Source organism: Rhamphochromis longiceps, linkage group LG20 (assembly GCF_057381845.1).
Source record: "Rhamphochromis longiceps isolate RC_006_pf linkage group LG20, R_longiceps_female_GT1.1, whole genome shotgun sequence".
In the NCBI taxonomy this organism is placed as follows: Eukaryota; Metazoa; Chordata; class Actinopteri; order Cichliformes; family Cichlidae; genus Rhamphochromis; species Rhamphochromis longiceps.
Genome location: NC_140576.1, coordinates 36,732,359 through 36,759,040, shown reverse-complemented (window position 1 = coordinate 36,759,040; position 26,682 = coordinate 36,732,359). Strand labels below are relative to the sequence as shown.

The window sequence follows — 26,682 nt, the reverse complement described above, 5'->3', positions numbered from 1 at the left end:
TAGATGGATGGTTGTCCGATATAGATCCAGGGTCCTTTGATAGTGGAGCAAATCTGTTCTGCAGTTTCACATTCAGTTGTTTTGGAGGTTTGTTGTTAACCTTCCTATTCACAGTTGTCCAGTCCTGTTTCCTCTCGTATACAGGGGTAGAAGAGCTTCTCTGTCTCGTAGGAAGTGAAGGCCAGTCGGTTTCAGAGATTTCAGCTCGCTGTGCCCTGCCTGTGATACGTCCTCCCCCTTCCAGGAGACATGATTTATGTCTTGGTTTTGCACCAAGACAGTCCAGGGGGGGATTATCGCTTGAGGATTTATAATAATGCACAGAGTCTACTTTCTTGGTCATGTTATCTGTGCTCCTTAGCTGTGTACTAGCTTGCTCATCGCCATTGTTTTGAATCAAAGGCAAGGTTGTTTCATTTCCACACAGTCCATTTACCTCCACGTTTACTTCTAAGCGATGAATTTTTGTCTCCAGTACTGCAATCTTCTGCAGGAGGCTGTGGTAGTCATCTGTGGAGAGGGAAGGCATCTTGTTGCTAGTTAGCCTAGCGGTTAGCACCTTTCCAGGCTATTGAGGCTGCTCGGTGCCCAGATGCTGTAATCAGGCTTCAGCTGTGTGTAGGCCACAGACACACGGAGCGCTGAGGATAAGGTAACTATAAAAATGTTGCTGTTTCTGTTAAAAACGCTTTAGTCCTAATGATCTATAAGTGTCCAGAAGCTATCGCAGGTAAGCTCATACGGAAAAAAGGGAAAAAATCAGCATAAAAATCAATAAAAGAAGCAAAGCATTTAAAGAGCAAAGAGAGGAAGCGTCCACACTCACAAAAGTGAGTCAAGTTTGGTGGAAGTGTGAACAGATAAAAGATGACCAGTGTGCAAAATCACTCCGTTTTTTTAAGCCACAGACTGAAATGGTGTTGTTTGTTTCTCAGCTGTATAACATGCTGGTGGAGACGGGCGAGTTGGAAAACACCTACATCATCTACACGTCAGATCACGGCTACCACATCGGCCAGTTCGGCCTCGTTAAAGGTACGAACAGAGAATAAGGTTCTTGTGTCTGCCTGATTCTTTTTCTGCCGATGGAAGAAAGAATTTGTGATAATTTTTATAACTGATTAAACTTGATTATCATCTGGAAACATCCTGATTTGTGATTTAAAGGATTAGATTTTTTTTTTAGTAGGAAAACAGCTGCAGTGCAGGGAGGAACATTGTGAGATGTGTGCCAGACTCATTTTAAGAACCCTTCTCCAGCAGATGAAACAGCATTATGTACAAAATAAACAGCGAAACAGCACAAATTCTAAGACTGGAAATTGGACAATCGCTCTTTGTGAGTACGGGCTGAACAGCAAACAGAATTTCAGATGCACGTAAAGAACATCTGAAGAATCCAAGATAATAAAATGTTTGAGTTTAAAGGAACAAATGTTTTGTGTTTGATCATCAGAAAACTGTGCTGAGCATGAAGATAACGTCAGAACGTGACAGCAAAACACACCTGTGTGTGCGAGCTTCAGTGTCACCACCTCAGCTACAAACCACAGCATTAATAACGTGTGTGTGTGTGTGTGTGTGTGTGTGTGTGTGTGTGTGTGTGTGTGTGTGTGTGTGTGTGTGTGTGTGTGTGTCTCCAGGTAAATCTATGCCGTACGAGTTTGACATCAGAGTCCCGTTCTACATCAGAGGACCTAACGTGGAGCAGGGCAGCATGTAAGCACACACACCTCAACAACAATTCACTGCACAAAGGCGCCGCCGATCCTCTGAACTCAGTGATAACTTTAAACGTTACTTTGTTCAGTCCATAAAACACAGACAGCTGTGGCCGCCTGCTCATGACCACAGCAATCGCAAGAAGGGTTTTAGTGCACCCCCCTCTATTTTCACAGACTCCACCTCCCACATGCCAGCTGGTTAGGGAATTCACATTTTCCCCATGCAACCTGCATGTCAGGGGCTCACTGAGGCCCGAGGTCACCTTCCCATGCACCTGTGGACCCTTCCTGACCACCTGCATGTGCACATTTACAAGCAAGCATCAGCTTCTTTGTCAGACTGATATTCAGGTAGAAATCTGGTGATGAGAGCTGGCTCTCCATCCACACACCAAACAGTCATTTTCAGGTAATGAATCATTACCAGCCACTCAAACTGTGGCGCACGCCATCATGTCCCAGCACACGGACTTGTATGATCCAATTCTAGCAATTTGTTTTTAAAGAGCATCTCGTCAAATAATACATATATTGATGGTCTCTGTTGTTGGCAGTTGATTAAAAAAAGCACTTTGCAGGGTACTTTTAGGCCAAGCAGTTAATTAATTTACTGAGTAAATAATAATGCAATCAGTAATTAAAATGCATGTTTTTTGCAGCCCAATTAAATGTACAGAAAAGAAAAATAAGCCTTAACCAACAAGGCTCAGCTATCAGCAACGTCTCTGCTTCATTGGAGTCGTTCCTTTTTTAAATTCCTGTTCCTGTTTCGAGCAGCAAACAAACCCTCAGTGCTCAGCACCACATGGTGGATGCAAGGGAAGAGAAGCTGATGGAGCATGTACAAAAACCTGCTGGTTTTGGTCTCCACCACGAGCGTACAGGCTGCTTTAAAAAATCTCAGAACCAAAAATATAAAGAATCTGTGGAGATGTGAAGCAGCAGAAAGATCATATCCATGAAAAATGTGACAGCACTGTTTTCTTCAGAGTGTGCTACTGTGTGCGTTTGTGTGTGTCAAATTGAATTACCACAGTCAGAGCGGTTCCACGAGATGATCACGGGTTCAGGGCAAGAGTTTCTTTCCCTTCTTCGGAGCAGACGTTATTGAGATAAAAAACACTTTGTTTGCAATACTTCACAATAAATGTCCCCGTGAACTTTCCCCCCTGCTCTCCAAACCCAACAGAAGTCTGTAAAAGCTCTCGGGTCTGTTTTGCCTTCAGCAATTCACTTTTAAAATATCAGTACAAAGCAAGATGCGACGAGTAATTTGTCCTTTTTTAACATTTTCCATTATGTGTATTTTTTTAATCTTCTGGTGTTCTGCTGTGGCAGCAAACACCGTTTTCATGGTGGAAGATTTCACTTAAAAGGTTTTGAGGTATAACAAAAAACAAATTTTTGCCCCTTATCTCCTCTGTCTTTCAGGAAGTGTTGTTACCTACAGTCTGTAAAAGAGGCGTAGCATAGGCGGAGGAGGGCTCGTCAAATAAATGAGTTAATTTAAGAAGATCTGACTTTGTGTGTGTGTGTGTGTACATGTTTAGATATCTTTGTGAGGACAGAAAAATTGGCATGCTTGTGGGGACCAATAGTCACTCATGAGGACACAATGCCCGTCCCCACGAGTTTGAAGGCATTTTGAGGATGAAAATGTGGTTTTAGTGTCAGAGTTACATTTAGGCTGTGGTTGGGTTTAAGCTGAAGGTTAGGCACTGATTTTAGATGGTTAGCTTAAGCAGCTAGCATTATGTCAATGAGATGTCCTCACTAAGATAGCAAAACGAAAGTGTGTGTGTGTGTGCGTGTGTGTGTGTGTGTATGTGTGTGTGTGTGCACAGCTGCAATAAAACCATGTATGATGCATCTGTGCCACATGTCACATTTAATGAATGTCACATGAAAATTGAAGCCCTGTTTTGGTAAAAAGGAGACATTTATTAAAGTCTTATTAACAGTTTCTTTTTCGGATTTCGTTATGACAGCATGAAGCTAAAACAGGCACACATATAATAAAATAAGCGCTCATACTCTGTTTGCATGTTTGTGTCAGTAACCCTCACATGGTCCTAAACATCGATCTGGCTCCGACCATCCTGGACATCGCTGGCGTCGACACGCCTCCAGATATGGACGGAAAGTCGATAATGAGTCTGCTGGACACAGACAAACCTGCCAACAGGTACACACACACACACACACACACACACACACACACACACACACACACACACACACACAGGCATACACCTAAATGCCAGATTGTTAAAGCATTTCACTTCCTTGTTTTGTAACCATCTGAAGGAGCTGTTGCGTCACCGTTTTCCCAGCTAAGATGCTCTTTAACCATCTGAGCGCTCAAAGAGCTTCTAAATAAATAAACAGTCGTTTTTTCATGCCATTAATCATCCTAAACACACAAACCATTAAACACAGATTGAAGTTAATTTCTCAGAGTTCACAGTGAGGTAATCAGCTGCTTGTTGAAAACAGAGGTCAGAGAACAGAGACACATCACCAGTATGTAAATCATCTTCCTGCAGAGAGTCGTTGGAGCAGCAGGGCGTCTCTCAACTGTAACGACCTCATTTAAACTCCTGGTTGCGCCGCTATTCGGCAGCACAAAGAGCCATCTGGTTCGCCTGGAGCGAGAGAAATATTCTATTAATATTTATAATGATCAGAGCGTCAACAAAGGCAAACATAAAGGTCAGGAGGTCGGAACAAACAGGAAAGCGTTTCGGGGGGCTGTCAAACCCGCCGAGCTGAGGCGAAAGGATTTTGCACACAGGGTCGCGGTTTAGTGCCGATAACCTAAACTGGTGATTATTTCATCTCCATACACCCTCCTGTGAGGACTCATGATACCAAATGTGGATTCATCCATCAGTAAAAATAGTCCCCAACTACAGGAATGTGTCAGATTTGATTGGTAAACGGACCGTGACCATCTGTGTAGGAAACATCGGAGCTGCTTTCAATTAATGAAACTATATCTGTTTGTCTTCACTGAGAACCGCTTCACTCTGTGTTGCTCATAATAAGTTGTACAAGCTGTCAGGTCAATGGAAACAATCCATTTGGTGCTCAAGTCAATTGTAAATGACTTCATTAGGTAAGTTATAGGTGACTGGACTTATTCTGTGAGTGGCTTCTTCCTTCTAAAGCTGAGGTTTCCTTTCCTACTGTGGTTGGGAGATCTTTTCCACAGTCACTTCATCCTGTTATCCCGCTGTGATTGCCAGTGACCAATACATCGCTGTCGGTAGCTGAGGGGGGGTGAGGTGCACTTGCTAAGGTTTGAAGGTTATATAGCTGCTGGTGTTGGACACACATGCAAAGGAGTTTAATTCCCACTTCCAGGTTCAAGGGAAAGTAGATAAACTACACCAGCGTGAGAGTCTCAATCACTTCTAATGATGAATGATTTAGTCTGGCTTAATTAGTGGACGGATATCAGCTGAGCAGCTAAAATGTAATTAAGTCTCTGCAGACCTAGAGCTAAATGAAGCCCTAAGGGAGGGATGGACGGAGGGAGGGATGGATGGATGGAGGGAGGGATGGACGGAGGGAGGGATGGATGGATGGATGGATGGAGGGAGGGAGGGAGGGATGGATGGATGGATGGATGGAGGGAGGGATGGATGGATGGATGGAGGGAGGGAGGGAGGGATGGATGGATGGATGGAGGGATGGAGGGAGGAAGGGAGGGAGGGAGGGAGGGATGGATGGATGGATGGAGGGAGGGAGGGAGGGAGGGATGGATGGATGGAGGGATGGATGGATGGATGGAGAGATGGAGGGAGGGATGGATGGAGGGAGGGAGGGAGGGATGGAGGGATGGATGGATGGAGGGAGGGAGGGAGGGATGGATGGATGGAGGGAGGGAGGGATGGATGGAGGGAGGGAGAGATGGAGGGAGGGATAAACCCGAGTTTCAGTAGATTGCACAGGTTCACGAGGGTTCGAGTAGTGAAGGTTTTTGAGGTCCATGTCAGGTCAGAGACTTTGGGGGATGTTGCAGCTGAATGAGAACAATAGTTCAGAAATTAAAGTCTTCTAAAACGTTGTCCGTACAAGCAGACATGCTGTTTGTCTTTTTTCTGGTTAAACATGTTGTGATGCAGCCGTATCTTTGTGTTTTTCACGTTGTTGAATTTAAATCAAACCAGATATGTGTCTTTAAACCTGAAACGTAGCGTTTTTAGCTGTACTCTCAGTTCTGCAGCACACCGAAGCCTCTGAGGATATCTGTCTGAACATTTGAATAGAGTCCTTACATTCTGTGCTGAGACGAACTTTACAGCAGCTGTTCCCTTTTTATTATCTGTGAGGTGCAGAGGAAACACCAACAGTAGCTGAAAGACTGATTACCGAGAGTTTATTCAGAATAATGGACTGATTCTGTGCAGATTCTCCCAGAACAGTCTGCTCTTTGCAGTTAGGAGAATTAAACCAGACTCGTCTTGCAGCAGCTAACAGCTCACAACAAGCACATGATTATAGATTCCTGGTGTTTTTCAGGAGGAGCCAGATTTTCAGCAGCACAGGACAAAACAGTGACTGATAGCAGTTTACAGCCAACAAATAAAGAAAGAGGGTCCTGTTGTGCTACAAACATGAGAACAGACACTGCGCAGGCATTTACAGATAGTTTAGTCTTCCACGTTTGACTGTTTCGCTGTGGTCAGAAATCCAGTGTGTGCCTGTCTTCACACCTAAAAACACAAGTGTAACTCGTGTGTTATGATTCTAGGTCATGAATAAATATGGTTTCATATACAGTTGACCAAAAATGATCATAATTCTATTTTTATTTGTGCCAGTTTATTGCAACCTGGACTTCATCTGTTTGCTTGTTAAACATATTTCAAACAATACCAGTGTAGTGAAAAGGTGTTTGATGTTTTCCATCAATCCATCTCCTTCTGCTTAGCCAGTTCAGACTCATAGATAAGCAGAAGTCGAACACCAGTCTATCACGGTCTGCTATAATCGCAATGACAGTATCGACAGCTGCACTGCAGAGCCAACAAGAAGACAGCCCCCTCATAATGAGGGTGCATTTGGTGAAATGGGTCTGCTCTGGATCCTTTACTGCTGAAATCTGCAGGCAGGAAGAGCAACAGAAAGACATCCAGCACATGTGAGCAGACATCAGCAGCTGTTATGACAGTCACAGATGCAGCGTGAAAAAGGAGGCGTGGGTATGGTTGCAAAGCGGCTTGCAGATGTGCAGTCACTGTGAGCAGGTTAAAGCAGTGTACCGGCTGCTGCTGCGAGTTCTCCACAGTAACGTTGGGCAGCAAATCTCACTTTCACAGTTTTATTCAAACATTATTTTTCACACAGTCTCTGACTCTCTGTGACCGGCTGTGCTGCACCGGCTCTCAGACTCACCGCTGAGCATCTCGTGTCTCTCATCTGCTACAATCTACATGCTGTCGGGGGAGGGGTTAATTAGACGTCCCCAGCAGGTGTCCCACCCTCCTCATCAGACACACTGCTCTACCTCTCCTTCCTGCGACTGCACCCAGAAACCACAACCCGCCTCCACAAGCCGCTTAAATAGCGTGCCCTGTATAAGACAGCCAATTAGATGCTTTAAAGGGTATTAGCAGAGCCATCAGCTGATGTGGGCTGACACCGAGGTCAGCTGATTTGCCACAGCTGAGTTGGCCTTCATGGTCTGCCTGAGCTAACACCAGGATCAGTGTTATGCTGTGTTTTTTCACGTATAAAAAGAAACTAAATGATAAAAATAGTTTAAAATAAGGATGTTGGGCATTTGACAACAAAGCTTCTGAACGTGCCCGACTCTGCCCGGAGCAGACACAGAACAGGCAGGAGGGATTTTGTTGTGAACACCTCGCTGTGGCCTCAGACGTGAGACGACTCGACAGCTCGGCTCCCACTTGTTGCTTCTATCTCTTTAAACCGTTGTGAATAGCAGAGAATCGGTGGATAGCGGTGCTGTCCTTCAGGTCACCAGCAGCTTCTTAATAGTTGCACTTAGATTTAATTCGCTGACTTTTTACAGACTTTCTACATGTTTTCACATAAGAAACAAAAATCTTATGAGCTCCGTTTGGCCAGGGTGTGTTTAGCATCTCCCAGCTTGTGGCTAAAGTTCAACCCAACCCTAAACCTAAGCGCTGCGCTGGCAACTGTTTGGATGTTAAAGGTAAAACTAAAAAAATCCAAATATTTCGTTGTTAGCTGCGCTGATGGCTGTCATATTGGAAACTTAAATGAGTCCTTCTTCATTGTGTTTCAAACTTTGGAGACAAGCTTTTACATCGAGCAGCAACATTTTCCGCCGCCTTTGTGTGTAAATCCTCGTCGCAGCCTCATTATCATGTTTGTGTCTTTCTGTGCTGTTTATTCTGTGAATCAAACAACTGGAAAAAGTCCTGCAGTCGTTTCCACTGCGGTGACTGTTGTTCTTTTAAGTGTAGGAGGAAAATCAAAATGTTGTTCCTGAAAGTTAACGTTACAAACATCCCAGAATAGAAACCAGATGGAGTCACGCGCTTAATGAGGGGACGGTATGAGTATTATATAAATGTGTGTAATGTTCGATGATTTGAACTGAAATGAACTCGCTGCGAGAGGAGCTCCAGCCCGAAGTTTAGGGGTGTAAAATGAAGTGGCGATGCACATTTAGCAGCTCGTTCAGACGCCGCTTCAGTAAAGGCAGTCGTGCTTAATGGAGTCGACGTGAAAAAAGAAGAAGGTGAGGTGAGGTGAAGGCGGGCGGAGGGTGCGACAGTGTTGGTTGTGGGTTAAAAATAGCAGGAGAAGTGCAGGAATTCTGATTCCCGCTGTTTTCATCCTCTTCTTCAGGTTTCAAGTGAACAAGAAGCCGAAGGTGTGGAGAGACTCGTTCCTGGTGGAGAGAGGGTAAAGACGACACATCACTGCTGCTGCTCGGGAAAATATAACACATAACAGTCTACGTTCAGTGCAGAGTGTAACACAGCAGCTGCTCTCACTGCTGGGAAAACATGGCAGCCAGAACTACTGTCCTGAGTCATGGACGTGCAGCTGGTGTCGTCCACCCGGTGGAAGCAGATCTGCCTGATGATATTTGGTTAATTAGTAAAAACTCATAATAACTCTGAGACAGATATTAATCACAGCTTAAACACATCATTAAGCTTTGATTCAGTCAAATGTTCTTCTAACGGAGGGCTAAAGGTTAACTTTTAAAAGTTTGTAAAGAACTCTCGAGTGAGTCGCTCGCTGGCTTCGTCTCCGTGGCATCGACCCCCACGCTCGAGGCCACCGAAGCATTTACACAGAAAAAAGCAGCTTTCTTGATTCAGACAGAAGAAATGCATAAATGTGCCAAAATAAACTTTTATTAACTTTGAATCATGAATTCATTAAACATGCAGATTTCCTCCCTGCTCGTGTTTTTACAGGAAGCTGCTCCACCAGGTCGTCGAAGGTAAGGAAGTATCGCAGGAGGAGAACTTCCTGCCCAAACGCCAACGAGTGAAAGACCTCTGTCAGAGAGCCGAGTACCAGACGCCCTGCCAGCAGACGGGACAGGTACAGTAAGACTTCTGATTCATTTACTCCTCGACTCCTGATCCTACTTCTCCCAAAGGTATCACGTTCCTTCTCCATCCTTGCACAACAATAGTCAGATTTTTTTATAATCTCCTGAATCCAATGACTTCACTCCTGATGTTATTATTGTACTTTTGATCTAGCTGCTTATTCCTCAATGCATAATCGTATTCCTCTCTTTTACTCTGGAATACCTTATTTTTCCTGAGTCAGTCATATGAGTTTCACTGCGTAGCCGTCCATGAAACCACTCAGAATTCTCTGAGTTTGCATCCACTGACTTCACTCCTGATCTCATTATGTGTCCCTGATTGCATTACCTTACCTCCAGTCTTAACTTTACTCCAGAATACGTTCCTAATTTTCTATTTTCTCCAGAAACCTTATTTCACTCCGTTCACCAAATTAATCAAATTCACTCATAAAATTATCAGTATTCCTATAAATTTGGCTCCATTGAACTTACTTGACTGTACTTTTGATCCCATTACTTAATTCTGATTGCAGTACTTTATTCCAACCCTTTGCTCCACACACCACACTTTAGATCAGAAGCAGGTTTGGAGCGTTCCCTTTCCTTCCACTAAAATGCTTTTTCTCTAAACTTCCTTCTGGTAACCCATTCCTGGTCCCATTATCACTCTTTTAAATGACTCTTATCCTTTTCCTTACTCCAGAATCCTATTCTGTGCTCCATTCTGCTCCCAATCCAATTAAATCATTCTTTCAAACCTTATTATTTTCCCAATATCCTCACATCCCATTTCTAACTTCTGAATCTGAGATTTATTCCTGATTCTACTCGTTTTTATTATTATTTCATTCACATCACATTATCACATTCACTCCATTCCTCAGTCATAATCCAGTAAATGTTCCTCTTTGGTAAATTGCTTTATTCAAGATCTCGTTGCTTTGTTCTGCACACTCCTATTTGCTATTTCTTATTTTACTCCAGAATAATGTTCTGCTGGGTCTCTCCTGATCCTGTTGTTTGTTTACAGCACACCTTACCACTTTATTCTAGTCTTCATCTCGTTATTTGAGTTGTGACTTCATCGTTTCGTTCCTCACTCGGGACTCTACATTTCTCCATCCAGTTATTTCTTCCTGATTCCATCATTTTGTTCACAATTGAACTGATTTACTCTTAATCCCTGTTTAATCCTCGTCTAATCACTTCATCCAGATGCTATTTACTCTCAACTCCATAACTTCCAGAAATCCGAATCCCATATGTTTAATTTCTCTGTGCTCCTAACTGCTCCTCCTCTGCCAGTCTCATCGTTTTACTGCTACGATCCTGTCGTTCACTCCTGATCCTGTGGCTTCAATCACAGTCTTATTGCTCATTATTCCTGCTTCGCTTTGACAGAACATGCAGGCTATAAAGTTTGCACTCTTTCCGATGCAGTTTTTCTTTGGTCTGTGCAGTCTTCGGTAACAAGCTGTTTTTGGAATAAAGATGGGAAAGCTGGGATGGCTACCGCTCCAATAAACAGAGACTTGAAAGAAGCACACACAAAGATGAAAAACCAGATGTCATCTCTGTAAACCAGACACATACAATAACTGCAGTAACGACTGGAACGACCAGAACACAATGGACTCGCTGAATGCTGCAGCATCAAAGAGACGTGGAGAGAATCGAGATGCGACAGCACAACAGAAACTTTTCTGCCAGACATTTAGAGCTGTGTCACTGTGTGTTTGTGTTCACGCTTGTTTGAGGTTAATTACACTTGTCGAAAAATCCCTTTAGCAAGTTGATTAGTCTCTTAGCAACAGAGTCTGCCGGCTGCTGGGTTGCTGTGATAAACAGCCCCAAGAAAACTGCATTTATGTGTGTGTACTTAATAATTCAGGCATTTGTCGCTCTTTAATAAGCGTGAGTGACTCAGGGCAACAGTCGCAATTCATTCGGGTCATGCTAATCTTCTAATGAACAACTACAGAGTCACGATGCAGCCGCCGCTGAAAGCAAAAGAAGACTCTGAATGTATCGTGCGTGTTTACGAGGCAATCGACGGCCTCTTCCCAGCCTCGCCTTTCCTACCTCACCCCCCTTCACTCAAAGCCTGGCAGGTTTGGTTCGTGCTGATCAAAGCAAATCCACGTGAATGTTTCGAACCCTCACAAGTCCTGAAGCTCTCTTCTCTCATCGTGCAAACACCTGTCCAAGGTTCCCTCTCGTTTTCAGAGGCACTCTGCCTCTTCTTCACCTCCTTTAGTAAAGTGACTCTTTTCATAGCTTCTATCAGGATCCTGCAGGAGCTGTCGGAGAAAACGGAACCATTGTTCTTTTGTTCTTTTTGGTTCCACAACAGCTTTCGAGGATTTTGTAGCCGGTGGCAGAGCGCAGTCAAGAAGCCAGTGTGATTTGTCCTAGAAACATTGTGTAATCAGCGTTTACCTTGGGATGATGTGTGAAAGGAACCTACTCATGTTTCAAACCTACGAACGCCACTCAGTGCAAGTCTGGCGTGTTGAAGCTCGGGTGTCGCTGGTTGCTACCCCTGGAGTATCACCGTAATCAGCGGTTTAAAACAAGCTCACGTGCATGTCACCTTATTTAATATAAGATTAGGATAATCAGCCAATCAGTGATCAATAGTCAATAATAGAACATCACTGCTGAGAGTTAACGGCCCGACCACAGAAGCATTTCAGGGTCTTTTTCAGTCACATGGACAGGATGGAGTACGAGGCCTTGTGCAGTAATGAGTATAAGGTGGAACTCTGCTGTCGGGCAAAGCGTCTGATTTATCTGCTGTGAGTCAAAGAGCTGAAACGAGCCTCTGCTTGGAGACTTGTGGACATTCTCCCTACAGACTGACTGAGGAGCTCTGAGTAGAGCTGCTGCTCGTAAGCGTCTGGAGATTTTGCTGTTTCACATCAGCTGTTCATGGCCCGATGTACGTGAGGATCTTTAGCCTCAATCCAAAATTTCATCGGCCTGAACAAATCAAAGCCTGACATCCGAGACCAGCAGCAGTCAGATGCTCAGTGTGATTACGGCGCTACACCGAACCAAGTGGACCAAACAAGGCCTTTTGTTAAGCGTGCGTGTTGTTGTAAATTAATTCTGAGGTAAACAAATATTTTTCTGTTTAATTTTGTGATTCGTGAACTTTTGTTGCATCTTTTGTAAGTTGTTGTATATGTGACATCACATCCTGCCTGAAGATAATCCTTATATGATTATCAGGATGCCGTTTCCCTTTTAACTTCCAGCTTTCAATATTCGCGTTAAAGTATTTATTTATATTTTATTTATGGAGCTTTTGTATACTAACATTTGATGTTGGGAAAACTAAACCGGCTCCTCTGAACTGTTAAAAATAATTCCTCGCGCTCGATTTTGTGTGTGCAGAAGTGGCAGTGTGTGGAGGACGCCACGGGGAAGCTACGGCTCTTCAAATGTAAGAATGAAGGAGGGGCCACAAGCTTCCAGAGGGGTGTGATTGGCCGTCAGCGTCCAATCAGCATCAAGTCTCAACTGTACCTTCCAAATTCTGGTGCCTGCGACTGCGATTTCCGTGACCTGCGACCTCTGAACCTTCGACCCTCCATGATGAAGCCGTTCAACAAGAAGCCTTTCTTCTCCAAAAAGAGTGAGTGTTAACGCTTCAGTCCACCAGGGGGCAGCAGTGATTATTAGGCATGCGCAGTTTGCCTCATGAAAAAATAATTTTGTGTTGGGTTTAAAATGGAAAACTGTTGAGCGCCACGTGTGAGCAGTTTAGCAGCTTTTCTGGAATTCTCTGATTCCTTTATTAAGTTTCATCCATAAATCGCTTAAAAGCCTAAACAGGTTAAAGGTGCGATCAGTGGTGGGGTTTGTGTCATCATGCTGCTCGCGGCGTCTGCAGGATGCGAAGGGATGATTGGATACATTTGGATGATGCGTTTAAAAGAGTGCCAGGACAAGATGATTGTTGTTACTGACTTTACAGTGGTTTCATTGTTGTGGATGACTGGTGTACGCAGATGTTTTAATCCCAACGATTAATAATTCAAACGAGCACCTACACACCGACACGTTGGAATCATCACTGTGACCAAGTCTGACAAACTCCTGCAGATATGACACATTAGTGCCGGTCATACTCACAAACAGACGAACCTCTCACCAAAGAAATGTCAGAGCTTTTGGAAAATAGTACCAAAATGTTTTTGCATGACACTTATTTGCAGTTTTTAATTTTCCAGCTGCTGATTGCTGCTGATTTGAAACTTTCGTTTTTTTTTTCAGCGCAGCTGTCGCTGCTTTGTGGTAATAAGTTTGTCATGAAACAGGAGCCGCGGTTCATATGAGATGATACGAGCACTGCTGTATGTGCTCAGAGAGAAAGACGGTGTATAAAGTCCTCAGACGTGTCAGCTTTAGATCTCTTTCACTCCTCTGATTGACAAACTCATCTCGCCAGGATGACACGTTTGATGGCAGGTTTGAGGCGGCTCAATGCGGTCGTAGAGGAGTGCACACTCTTGTCATGGTTTGGATCTTTATCTCTGAGTTCAGCAGTGTGTTTGGCTGACCTCAAATGTCTGAGGACAGCACTGCATCACCCTTATGGTGGTAGAGATGCAGATATTTGAGGTTCTCCGTCAATGATGAGCTTTAGTTTAGCCATTACTGTAACACTGAGGCATGTAAACGTGTACTTAGAGACTGCAGGAAGTGGATTTTATTGTGTAGGGCAAGAGCAGTGTGATGATAAACTTCTTATTCTTCTCAGTGGTGATATTCGCTGAGGTGATGAGCTTAATTGTGTTTGTCTGTCAGAGTTCAAAGCCCTGAAGAATTACTCCAGGAACCGTTACAGCCGCTCTCTCTCCATGACGAACAATTACCCTGGAAACCAGAGCCTGGCAGGCTGGGATCAGCCAATGAGAGACGAGTCTGAGGACGAGTTTAGCGGGATGGGAGGAGATCCCAACGCCGTGGTCACACCCAACTCTGTCAAAGTCACTCACCGGTCAGTAATGCTTGTTTTTTTCGTGTTATGATATGATGCTCTTTAACCAAATACGACTGATATTAAATCTGTTTTCCTGCAGATGTTCCATCCTGTCTAATGCAACAGTGAAGTGTGACACGGGAGTGTATCAGTCCCTGCAGGCCTGGAAGGACCACAAGCTGCATATCGACCACGAGGTAACGTCCTTCTCACGTTTCTGTAAAAGCCACACAGCAGTACGAGTTAGCGTCTCTGCACTGTTGGGACCACAAACTGTATGTGAGGTGGACATGAAGCGCATTAAAGGAGCATTCTGTCTGACGGCCTCTTCTCTTCTGTATTTGATCTCTGACCTGAGGACACACTTTGCTGATGGTTTTGCTTTCTTTCTTTTTAAGTCTTATCATTTCTAACCTGTTGGTTCTGAAGATTTTGGACCTGTTAGAGTCAAAAACATAAAGGAAGGCACATTTTAGGCCCGCCCTACCTCGTGATTGACAGGTCACTATCACTGCTTCACGGTGAGATCCATCACTCGCTTGTGACTTCCGGGTTCAACAAACTAAGCTGCCAACAACCAAAACACTTCACAACTTTAGTGACTATGAACAGATTTTAAAACAACTTTTTTAAAGGCTTTAATTTAATCTAAACTTGACCTTCTCCAAAGGTAGTGCTGGTACCTAAACCCTAGTCTCCTGCTTAAAGGTTTTTTGTGAATTACCCCCTGAAGCTCTGGTTTATTTAGTGATATTTCCACCTGAAATAACGTCCCACAGTCACATGCAGACACAGTAGTGCTGAGATGTTGAATCAGTCAGTGCGCTCTTGTCCCTTTAAACTGAACTGTCCTCGAGCTTTGAAGCTCCTGACTCAGCTTTTTCTGAAAGGTGGAGTGAGGATGTTCATAAAGTGCTTGAGCCGCTCCGCTTCCCCACGATCCATCTGCATGTTTGATCAGGCACAGATTTTGCACCGTACGCCCGACCTAACAAAACCCTGGGGTTGTGCATGTGCGAGGCAAGTGTCGTGGAGTCGGTTTATAAAGCAGCAGAATAATCAATCAAATTAGTCGTCATGTATAAAAGTAAGAAAACAGTCCAAATTAACTCATTCACTGCCATTGACGTCTATAGACGTCAATTACGTTTCCAATGGGAGGGGCTAGAATACAACCTCGGGCAGCTTGTCAGTGAACATCAGACTGCTTGAAATGTATTTTTCACAAAAAGCTCGTTTTCTCCCTTTTTGTGGTCAAAACAGGCATTTTTGGTGGAACCCACCTCTCTTCTACAGCTGATTACTAAAGAATGGAAAATGGTAGAAACAAGCTTTTTTTTTTGGATGGAAGAAGAGAGTCTGTTCTTCATTTTGGTAGGTTCAGCGTTTATATGATCATAACACACAGTTTTCTGTGGCTCTTCAAAAATGAGTGAAAATGCTCAAAAACCCTGGCAGTGAATGAGTTAAGCACAATTTAATGGGAAAGGTTAAACACAGGGCACATTTTAAAGTCAGTGATCGCAGTGATTACACCAGTGATTACACCAGTGATTACACTGTTCATTGATCTGATCCTATTCTAGGTGCTGGGATGTGCAGAGTGTGGATAACATTAGCAGCCCTGCCTCCTGGCAGGTTAGCGTTTCCGTGTCTGTGCAGACTGTAGCTGCCCGCTGTTCCGGGTGAATGATTCTGTGACAGATAACTGAGTCTGCCGGGTTCCTCTCTCTCTCCACCTCATTGGTTTACAACTTCCTGCTACAGACTGGGATGCTGCTGTCTGCTGGACTGCAGCCCCGGCTCCTGTCAGGTGTGCACAACACGGTACACCTGTCAGGTAAACCTGGGAGTTGTAAATGAATGAAATAGGACTAATTGGTTCATCCAGCTAACAAGATCTGCAGCATCTAGGCAACCAGTCGTGCTCACCCAGCCAATCAAAACAGTAAGTTAGAGAGTGAAAAAGACTTACAGCAGTGACGCTTGTTTTAAAAAGTTTGGGATGTCGCTCTAAAAATCCCAGCTCACACCCGACGCCACAGAAGTGAAGTAAGTTTAAGGTTCTGCAGAATATTATTAGTGGCTCTGAATGATACCTGTGACATTCTCTCAGATTGAGACTCTGCAGACGAAGATAAAGAACCTGAGAGAGGTCAGAGGTCACCTGAAGAAGGCCCGCCCCCAGGAGTGTGACTGCAGTAAATATCTGTAAGTAGCAGAAAAGTGCACGCCACAGTTTTAGATTCATGCATGTGATTAAACGCGATGTGACGTTTGTGTTTCTCAGGTACAAATCCAAACTGAAGAACAAACTGAGGTACAGAGGAGGGAGTCTGCATCCGTTCAGGTGAGACCATTGTGGCGATAAGCCAGCACGCTGTGTTTTTACATAAATGGCCCTGGGCAGCTACATCCTACAAGCTTTATCTGTGTGTGTGTGTGCGTGTGCGTGTGTGTGTGTGTGAGCAGGAAGGCCGGGGCTCGGGACAAGAAGGCGTGGCTTCTAAAGGAGCAGAAGAGGAGGAAGAAGATGAGGAAGATGATCAAGAGAATCAGAAACAATGACACGTGTTCAATGCCAGGACTCACCTGCTTCACTCATGACAACCAGCACTGGCACACGGCGCCGTTCTGGACGTGTAAGAGCCACTGCTTTACTTTGTGATGATCATCACAACCCTGAGCGTTTCGACATCACGATGTTTGAGCTTTCGATCGTTGTTGTTGCAGCCACTAAAAGAGTTTGCTGTGATCTGTGTTTGTGCTGTGCTTATAAATAACGCCATCAAAGTGCTGTCCCAAACCGAGAACCACACTTTCTAAAAATCTCCTCGTTCTTCGGGTTTAACCAGCACAGCAAGAAAAATATTGTTAATGAATATGTGTGTGTTTGTGTTGGTGTGTGTGTTGCAGTGGGTTCATTCTGCGCCTGCACCAGTGCCAACAACAACACGTACTGGTGTCTGAGGACCATCAACGAGTCCCACAACTTCCTGTTCTGTGAGTTTGCGACTGGCTTCCTGGAGTACTTTGACCTCAACACAGACCCGTACCAGGTACAGAGCAGTTTTCTGATTTTAGCTTAAAGGTGTTGATTTCCTGCGTTAGCTCGCTGACATGCTTCCCATGACATAAATGCTTCCCAAAGTCCCAAACTCTAACCTCATTGTGGCTTTAACCCTCAAGCAGGTCTGTGAAAGGGAGGGGGGGTCTAAAAGTCAAACTGGTCCTCGTGAAAAATATGTGGTCATGTTCTATCTCATCATCATCTTTAATCTTCGGTTTCCTGTGAGAAATGACTTCACTCACACAATCGTGTTGTTCTCAAGAAAGCTGCAGTCTTCTCGTCTAAAGCATTCAGTGAGTGTTACAGCCGACCTCTACTGTGCGACCGCCTGTGTGTGATACGTTCAGGAGACATCTGGAAATGAAAGCTCCAAAACATAGCCTGGGTTGCCTCAAGGCACTTTATATTGTAAAGTAACCCCCTGTGAACAAGCGCTTTGGCAACAGTGGGAAGGAAAAACGTCCCTTTAACAGGAAACCTCCTGGGAAGGCCATCTGCCACAACCAGATTGGGGTCAGGAGAGAAAGACGGGACAAAAACACACTGTGGAAGAAGTTAGGGATGAATAATAACTAATGATTAAATGCAGAGAGGTGAATAAACACACAGTGAGTGAAGAAGAAGCACCCAGTGCATCATGGGAATCCCCCAGCAGTCTACACCTATTGCAGCATAACTAAGGGAGGATTCAGGGTCACCTGGTCCAGCCCTAACTATATGCTTTAGCAAAAAGTTTGAAGCCTGATCTTGAAAGTAGAGATAGTGTCTGTCTCCTGAATCCAAACTGGAAGCTGGTTCCACAGAAGAGGGGCCTGAAAACTGAAGGCTCTGCCTCCCATTCTACTTTTAAATACTCTAGGAACAACAAGTAGGCCTGCAGAGCAAGAGCAAAGTGCTCTAATAGGGTGATATGGTACTACAAGGTCATTAAGATAAGATGGAGCCTGATTATTTAAGACTGAAGGTTTTTCAGGGAGCTTTTAGGAAGTCCTGATAATAACAAATTACAGTCGTCCAGCCCAGAAGTAAAAATGTGTAAACTAGTTTTTCAGTGTTTCCCTGAGACACGATGTTTCTACAGGTTTGCATATTTCTTTCATTTATAAATGACACACATTCAGCCCGACAGTCACACTCACAATGCACGCGTCCAAGAAACTTGCATGACAGCAGAAATGTGGAGTTCCTGAGGCCCCACGGCTGTTGGGCTGATACACCTCATCTAATTTACCTGAACACAAACCACACAAACTACCGCCTCTCTCTTTGTCTCCTCATTTCTGCTTCCAGCTGATAAATGCTGTCAGCTCTTTAGATCGGACGGTTCTCAATCAGCTCCACGTGCAGCTGATGGAGCTCAGAGGGTGCAAGGGACACAAACAGTGTAATCCTCGCACGCGCTCAGTGGAACCAGGTAAGACAAACACACACACCTTGGACAAACGTCATTCATATAGCTGCTGCTAAACAGCACAGTTTTTATTACTCTGGAACTGTTTCACTATTCTTCCTCAAAAATATGAAGACTGTCAACTTTAACTCCAACGCTCAGTTGGAGCTGCTGTACTTCTGCAATTCAGACAGCAGCTTTATGCATTTGCGTATTTCCACCTGCAGATGTGAATGAACAGCATTTGTTCCCTCAGCAGCCTCAGAGCCTGTGCTCTGCTATACTGATGGCTGAATTCACTTTAATGCTGGTTCACTGTCGTGGGGATAGAGATGTTGTTGCTAAGGCAGCTTTGAGAACATAAGAAATCTTCTCAGCAATGAAGTTTTCTGCGAGAGAAAGCAGCTTCAGGGTTCTTTGTTCTTTTTAAAAAGGTGCAGAGTACGTCAGACCTGTTCAGCCAGTATTCATGGAGGCGTGTCTGTGCTTCCCACAAAATTAGCCTGGATTCAAATTAAGAGCCAGTGGCTGCAACACTGCCTCAAAGGTTTTAAGCTGTTCAGGGTTCCAGCGAGATGTGAACTTTCTGAAATTTAAAATAAAGATACAGGTTTTAAAATTTTTAAAAAGCACGGTGGTTCGAACTGTTGCCTCACAGTAAGAAGGTCCTGAGTTCGATTCCAGCATCAGGCTTTGGTCTTTCTATGTGGAGTTTGCATGTTCTCTCCAGGCACTCTGGCTTACTCCAAAAGTTCAAAGACATTCAATTAGACTTAGAATTTGAACTTTTATTGTCAATGTACAGTTGCTTACACACTGAAATTCGGAGTTAGTGGGATTAGGTTACTTGGTAATTGCCCATAGGTGTAAATGGTTGTCTGTCTCTATGTTAGACAAGTCTATCCCTATCCCATGACTCCTGGGATAGGCTCCCTGAAAAGGATGAAGCTTTTAAAATTGTATCAGAAGAGATGGAAAGATGCATTTATAGTCAATAGCAATGGGCCAAAGTTAGAGCCCTGTGGCACTCCATTACTGAAAAAGGTGAGCATCAGCAGCAACTTAACGCTTAACTTAATTCCAGCTTCTCATTGTGACAAGTCAACAACAAACAACATTATTCGTCACATACACAATCATACAGAGAAATGCTTTGTGTCCGAGCTGCACACAGGCTGCAGACGCAGCCTCGCCATTCCAGGGCTTAGTTTTAGGACCCTTACTGGATACTGGGTGGGAATCGAACTTGCAACTCCCACTCCAAAGGTGTGTGGTCTTACCACTACACTGCAGTGTGTGTGTGCATTCAGATGATCCTTGTCAAGTTGAGTGATCACATGATGCTGCTGTACTTGATGATCAGGGACAACAAAATACCTCATCACAAGTGGCCTTGCCTTTGCTCATCAACCAATCAAACTGTCTTTTCAGCAGGAGGCCGGGCACATGGCAGCTTTCATGACTACAGGTACACACACACACACACACACACACACACACACACACACACACACACACGCTCGTATATAATGTTTTTCTGCTCTGAATGCTGCATGATTTCCTGATGGAGCTGAGGGCTGCTGGTGGTGAAGCAGAGAGAGAGTGTGTGTGTGTGTGTGTGTGTGTAACATGGTGTGTGTTTGTTGCATCAGGCTGTTTGAGAGGAGGAAGTGGCAGAGAGTCAAGAAACCTTCATCGTCTCGAACCCTGTGAGTCTTCCTCCTCATTTTCCTCTTCATCTGACCTGCATGCCGCTTACTGCCTTTAACTGTGTGTCTGTAACATACAGTAGAGATGTGAATAAAAATAAATAAATACAGTAAAAGCCTTAGTTGAGTTAAACAAGCTGGTCTCCTCGTGCACCTCTGGACGGTTCTCAGCTCAGCTGAAGTCTCGGCCTGTCCACCTGCACTTGAAGTACACAGTGAGGCAAATGTGGCGAGTAGAAGCACATGACCGCTGTCCTGGTGTGGAGAAATGTGGGCACGCACCACAGTTTGGCTCATTTCATCTGAATGTTGTTCCTCAGACACTGGAGGACATTTCCAGCTCCACTTTGACAGGCTCAAATATCACACTGAGCTATAACCTCACACTGGAGTGAGCTTCAACCAGAGCCCAGCTCTCGCTAACAACAATGATCTTTCACAATAAATTTAAGCCAGTTTGAAACAAAAGTTCATGTTTGCACTTAGTGTCACTGCAGGACTTCAGCCTTGCTGAAAGAGGTCTGCAAGTGGCTGACAGGATGACTTCGAAGGGTCGAAGGTCATATGTCTCCTTCAGGTCTCAAAATAACTTCCAGCTGTTATACTAAAAACAGACCTGAGAGTGATGGATCAACCTTTACTGATGCTAATAGGTTTTTCTATCCAAAGGAAGTGTAAATATGACCTGAATTTCAAAATAAAACACTGCCGGTGGAAATGCTAACTGATGTCTGTTTGCGTCCACATGAGTACTGAGGAGTGTAATTGTTACCAGCAGCAGGAAATAACTCATATGATGTGTTAGATGTTCTGGTTTTATCAAAAGTGAAAGCCTGAAGGTGCAGAAACCTAAAAGTAGAGAGTGTAATTCATTTACTGACTCGTGCTGTTTGGCAAACAACCTTAATAAAGCGCGTTTGTGTCTGAGCTGCCTCCTGTGCTGCTGCCTGCATGGCCTCTCTGCTGTAACTACTGTAACTCACACTCTCAGTGCAGACACACAACTGTGGTTCAAGTCTGACAGTGTGTGTGTGTGTGTGTGTGTGTGTGTGTGTGTCCAAACAGGGGTCCGATCTGGGATGGATGGAAGGGCTAAACCTTTATATTGGTTGAACTCCACCCACATCAGCTCGAAGGTGGAGGGCGTGGTCGTCAAGACATCATCACCAATTGACCACCACGGCTCCGCCTCACCTGTCAGCCAATCAGCTTCTTTAGTCTATGTGACATCACCAGGACCTCCCACCCTGCCGCTCAGGGAGACACTGGGACAAAATAGTCGACGCACCCCTCCACTGGGTGCTCCCGCTTCCTCCTCTTCCTCCCTTGACAAGGAGGGGAGCACCATGTGGAGGAGCAAGAAGAAGGAGGAGGATGGGGATGAGGAGGAGACAGAGAGGTAGACGAGGAAACCGTGATTGTAAAATAAAAGCAGGCTTGTTTGAGGAAAAACGTTTTGCTGTTTCACACCACCGAACATCAATCTGCTGAAATTCTATCTCTTCTTATCGACTCCTGTTTTCATCTCGTCTCTGACAGAAATCATGTTGCTTCAGGTGTTCATTAAGCACTCTTTGATTTTAATCAGTTTTTTTCAGACACCAACGCTGGAGCGTCTGTTTATAAAAAAGTTTCTTTTCTCCGTTTTTTTCAGCGACTCTGTTAAAGATGGAAAAATTCAGATAGATGTTATTTTCCCATTTTTGTCTCCAGTGAGAGAACAACACAAACAGCTTCTGCCGTGATGAAATAAATGTTGTGTACCAACCTCTTAACTTTATTTTTGATACATTTTCTTGCTATTACACTATGTTGAAAATGGTAAATTGGTATTAATAACAAGAAAATGTTCATAAGGAAATGTTTGTCCTTGATACAGGAAACTTTGCTTGTTCCACAAAGATGGAATAAATTAAAAAGAGGAAACATGTGAACCCACTATGAGGACGAACATTTGTATTTTTTATGGCTTTACAGTTTTTTACAAAATATAATATAATAACCTAAATCATAAATATCATAAATACTGAAAGCAGATGAAAACTGTCACAGTATAACCAGAATTTTGTTTCCACAATAATGAATAAATAAGTAAAACAAATTCACATCTCTTTAAAACAAGAACAAATATTTTAACATATTTTTGAAGCTTTGGGGGGAAATGTTCCAGCTGCAGTAAAAAACTTTTTACATGAGACACATTGTTTCTGACATTTTTATCATATCTGAGTTTTATAAGAAACAATGACATGAATACTAAAAGCTCTTGGAAATGTGAAGTATTTTGAAATTTACATTATTGTCTGACACATTTCCTTAGGGGGGAAAATTGGTATATCACAATAACAGGAGAATAAAGTCTGATGAGATTAAAAAGTAGTGAAACTTTGTTGTGACACAATATCCTGAGTCCGTCATTATTGATCAGCTTTTTAAAGGTAGTAGAAGTTTTGACATATTTTCACATTCTTAGAAAAATATTGTTATCACTTGATTCATCTTCAAAACTCAGTGGAAGAAATCTAATGATGACAAAAGAAACCATAAATAAGTGTAAACCAGTATAAAAGAACTTTAGGCTGTTTTCATGATATGAAATAAAACATTCAAAAGGTAAAAGTATGATTTTAAAGCTTGTTGAAATTTAAAAAAAAAAATAGTAACACATATAATCATAGTTTCACTCTGATTATGTGAAGTTTTACAAGAAACATTGTTAACATGCTGACAGCTGGGTTTGTGTTATTCAATTCAGTTCAGTTCTATTTACACAGCGCCAAATCACAGCAACAGTCGCCTCAAGGCGCTTTATATTGTAAGGTAGACCTACAATAATACATACAGAGACAAACCCAACAATCATATGAGCCCCTATGAGCACTTTGGTGACAGTGGGAAAGAAAAACTCCCTTTTAACAGGAAGAAACCTCCAGCAGAACCAGGCTCAGAGAGGGGCGGGGCCATCTGCTGCACCGGTTGGGGTGAGAGAGAATTATAAAATAAAACATTTCATTTTCATGTTATTTTGACGTATTTATCAGTTTTTTCCTTCTAAAACAATAAATCATCTCATCGTAAGGAGAAAACAGAGTACATCCAAGTACGAATTGGTTTTTACGATGTTGCTTTTCATGGTTTCATGGGCTGTTAAATCATCTGTTTGGGAATAATAGCCTTCAAACAGTTATTTTATTATTATCATTGTTTTAAACTAAACGTGAAAGATGGTTTTAAAGGCTCAGTGTTTTGGTGGTCAGAAACCTTCATCAATGAACTGCACGGGGGCATCACTCAGACATGCATGCCTGCTAATTACAGCTAATTAACAGGCTGATAAAGAAGACGAAAGCACAAATCTCTCAGAAAGTCCTGTTAGAGTTAGAGAACTTGTGTTGCAGACACATTTTAGTCTGTAGTGACCTTGGTCGTCGTTGGCCAACCTTTGATTCCATCTTCTAATAACGATCTTATAAATGTAGGTCATCAAACTATTTTCAACACAAATGGACACTTTGTCACTGCAGTAAGAAACCTGCCATATATGTCTCATGTTTACATTATTACTTGTAAAAACGGAATCTCATGATAGCAAGAAAAAATGTCAAATATAAAAATGAGAAGTTATTTTTCTATTGAAACGTTTTTGTCATAATTTAGTATAAGAAAGTATTTTAATCTCTGATATTCTGATCATGATGAAAATGTATTCGTGTTGAACCTCGCAGTGAAGAGGCTCGCCATTTTTACAGAAGTATAGAAATGAAACCACCTCTTCCTCCTCCTCCTCCTCCTCCTCAGGTGACCTCCCAGTGGCCTCATTTGTTCTCCATGTTCATATTTAGTCTTTCTAACCATCTCTGAGGACTTTAAAGGACCTGCTCTCCCTTTTCCTGTTGTTACTAAACGGAGACTGAAGCGGACGCCACAAACTTTCACGCCGACCACTCTGACATCACTGCTGATGCAAATGTGATGTTGCTTTTTTCCCCTTCGCTAACTTGGGTGTCGGTTACCGTAGTGACCGACAGCTTTATTGATGACAGAGCTACAGTTGTACTAACCTGGTGACTGACTACAGTTCCCATGATGCAATGCAGCAGCCCCGAAGTGAAGAACATGTCAGAGTCAAAGAGAACAAGCGAATGAATGAAGCGAGGGCACGGTGATGACGTCATCAGGTCTGGAAACAAAGGAGAGTTCACGGAGATCTGGTTCGGTGTTTTGGTTTTTTTAACGCTTCATCGTCCAATCACGTTGTACCTACACACCTTCCTTTTGGTTCAGTTGTTTCGTCCGCTCAGCTGAGTTTTAAAGTATTTTGTTTCATCTAGATCAACAACGGAACATATAAAATGTAAATTGTAACTGTAGAAAAGCACGACTGGATTCACACAGGAAGTCAAAACATTGAAATCATGTATTTTTGAGTTTCCACGTCTGAATATTAACGCTGAGTGTTGAGAGAAGATCACCGTCAGTACAGCTGGACAGGAAGTGATTTCAGGCTAAGCCCAGGTTTCTGTCGGTGTCCCCTCAGATACTCTGGCTCTGTCAGATAGTTTTCTTACTTGCATCTGGTCCCGCTTGTGTTTCTTATATTTCCCAGAATGCTGTTCAGCTGTTCGTTTTATTACTGCAGTGGACCTGTTCTGCGTTTCAGTATTTTCTGTAACATATCAGCTATCCAGTATTGGATGTTCATATTAAACATGGCCAAAGTTCAAAACACAAAGGTCAGTGTGTACAAATAATCACCGCGAGCGCTGGGCTTCAGACTCTCAACAGTCAGTTTCAGCCCATTTTTTCAGTGCTTGGGTCTGTGTGATGTCATAGAGAGGAAATATCCCTAACATTGTCATCGCAGGCACAGCCTCACCCACCTGCAGCAGAAACAGCAGAAATCTGGATTGTAGGAGCTAAAACAGGCAGTGAACCGAGCACCACGGCCCTGTTTGACATAAAGAAGGATTATTTTGAACTTGGACTCAGGAAAAGCTGCTCCAGAGAGTCCAGGGCTGAAAATGTGGAGCTGGAAATTAGCAGAACAGATGTCGGTGAACTCGGTGATCCAAATTATTCGTGACCTATTATTCCCTGAAGTTAGCAGTCATACGTTATAACAGTCTGTGTAATATCATTTTTTAAAAAGTTTGGATTTACTGTATATGGAGTACCGAACAGCTCAAGGGTCAAGAGGGAGAGCACACAGTGACCTAACATGATATCACAACACCACAGTGAGACCACTGTTCATTGGCTAATCTGGGCTTTTAGAAAAAAATCAACACATTACATCACGTTAATGTCATATCAGAGTTGCCATGATGATGAGTTCTGGAGGTGATTTTCTTCCTTCCTGTGTGAATGCAGCTGTCACTGCTGTCTGTAGACGTTTTTTCTTTCTTTCTTTAACCCCAAAGTGTATTTTGCTCTGCGGTGCTATTTGCTGTCTAACAGATATCTAGGAAAAACCTTCTGGTTGTGTTTGAATGTATTTGTAAATGTGTAGGCGTGTCTTCTGAAGACGCACACGAGAACCGGACCGATGTGGTCCAGCTGAGCCTGGACGGACGCGCACATACACACCTTCACTTTATCCACACGCACGCACACACACGCACACACACACTGAAGGACAAACTGCAGAGCACTTTGATTGGAGGATGCAGGGGACGAATGAACCAATGGAGGGTTCGTGGTGAGGCATGATGTAAAGCTGCCATGTGCAGCCAGTTAATACTGATCTAACACACCTGTACAGTCACCCACTGACCTGTGGATACAGTGATTGGTTTTAGTTTGTGAATAAAGTGTTGAATGCCAAACTGTGCCTTTTCTGTCCAAAGTGTTTTTGTCTGCAACCTATCCCAGAATTTGGCTACTGAACTGAACATGATATATAAGTGACTTAGATAACTTCTAAATATTTGGCTGAGATTGAACATAGTTTTCACACAGCTGAATAAACAGAAAACTGATTAAACTGAAGTGTGAGATGATCGAGAATTTACTCCAATGTCTTGTTATATTTTGACGCGAATCTGAAGGCGAGACCGTCCCATTTCACAGCCTCGCACTTCTGCCCTTCTCGGTCTTCGGAGGACCCGGCCCACGTAGACCGCGAAGGCTGGGTCCTCCGAAGGATGCAGGCCCTGAATTGAGACACGGCTAAAGATCCCAAGCACTGCAGCAGATCTACAACAAAATGTTGCTGCAACGGCCCAAAGTTCAGACATGAACCGGA

General features: G+C 43.5%; 1 protein-coding gene across 4 annotated transcripts in view; it reads left to right on the top strand.

Annotated features, from left to right (window-relative positions):
* Window positions 1-26,268, top strand: part of sulf2b (sulfatase 2b) — a 108,485-nt gene extending 82,217 nt beyond the window's left edge. Inside the window, exons 10-25 of one of the 4 annotated variants that reach the window (XM_085394672.1) lie at window positions 936-1,035; window positions 1,644-1,719; window positions 3,781-3,909; window positions 8,574-8,630; window positions 9,155-9,284; window positions 12,679-12,919; window positions 14,095-14,287; window positions 14,370-14,466; window positions 16,386-16,480; window positions 16,560-16,619; window positions 16,742-16,911; window positions 17,186-17,328; window positions 18,630-18,753; window positions 20,164-20,197; window positions 20,382-20,438; window positions 21,504-26,268. In XM_085394672.1, the coding sequence (XP_085250798.1) occupies window positions 936-1,035; window positions 1,644-1,719; window positions 3,781-3,909; window positions 8,574-8,630; window positions 9,155-9,284; window positions 12,679-12,919; window positions 14,095-14,287; window positions 14,370-14,466; window positions 16,386-16,480; window positions 16,560-16,619; window positions 16,742-16,911; window positions 17,186-17,328; window positions 18,630-18,753; window positions 20,164-20,197; window positions 20,382-20,438; window positions 21,504-21,534 (1,737 nt within the window). In that variant the 3' untranslated portion in view covers window positions 21,535-26,268. Of the gene's footprint in view, window positions 1-935; window positions 1,036-1,643; window positions 1,720-3,780; window positions 3,910-8,573; window positions 8,631-9,154; window positions 9,285-12,678; window positions 12,920-14,094; window positions 14,288-14,369; window positions 14,467-16,385; window positions 16,481-16,559; window positions 16,620-16,741; window positions 16,912-17,185; window positions 17,329-18,629; window positions 18,754-20,160; window positions 20,198-20,381; window positions 20,439-21,503 lie in introns of all 4 variants that reach the window. The other 3 variants (XM_085394671.1, XM_085394674.1, XM_085394673.1) reach the window with 3 other exon arrangements.
* Window positions 26,269-26,682: the final 414 nt, after the last annotated feature.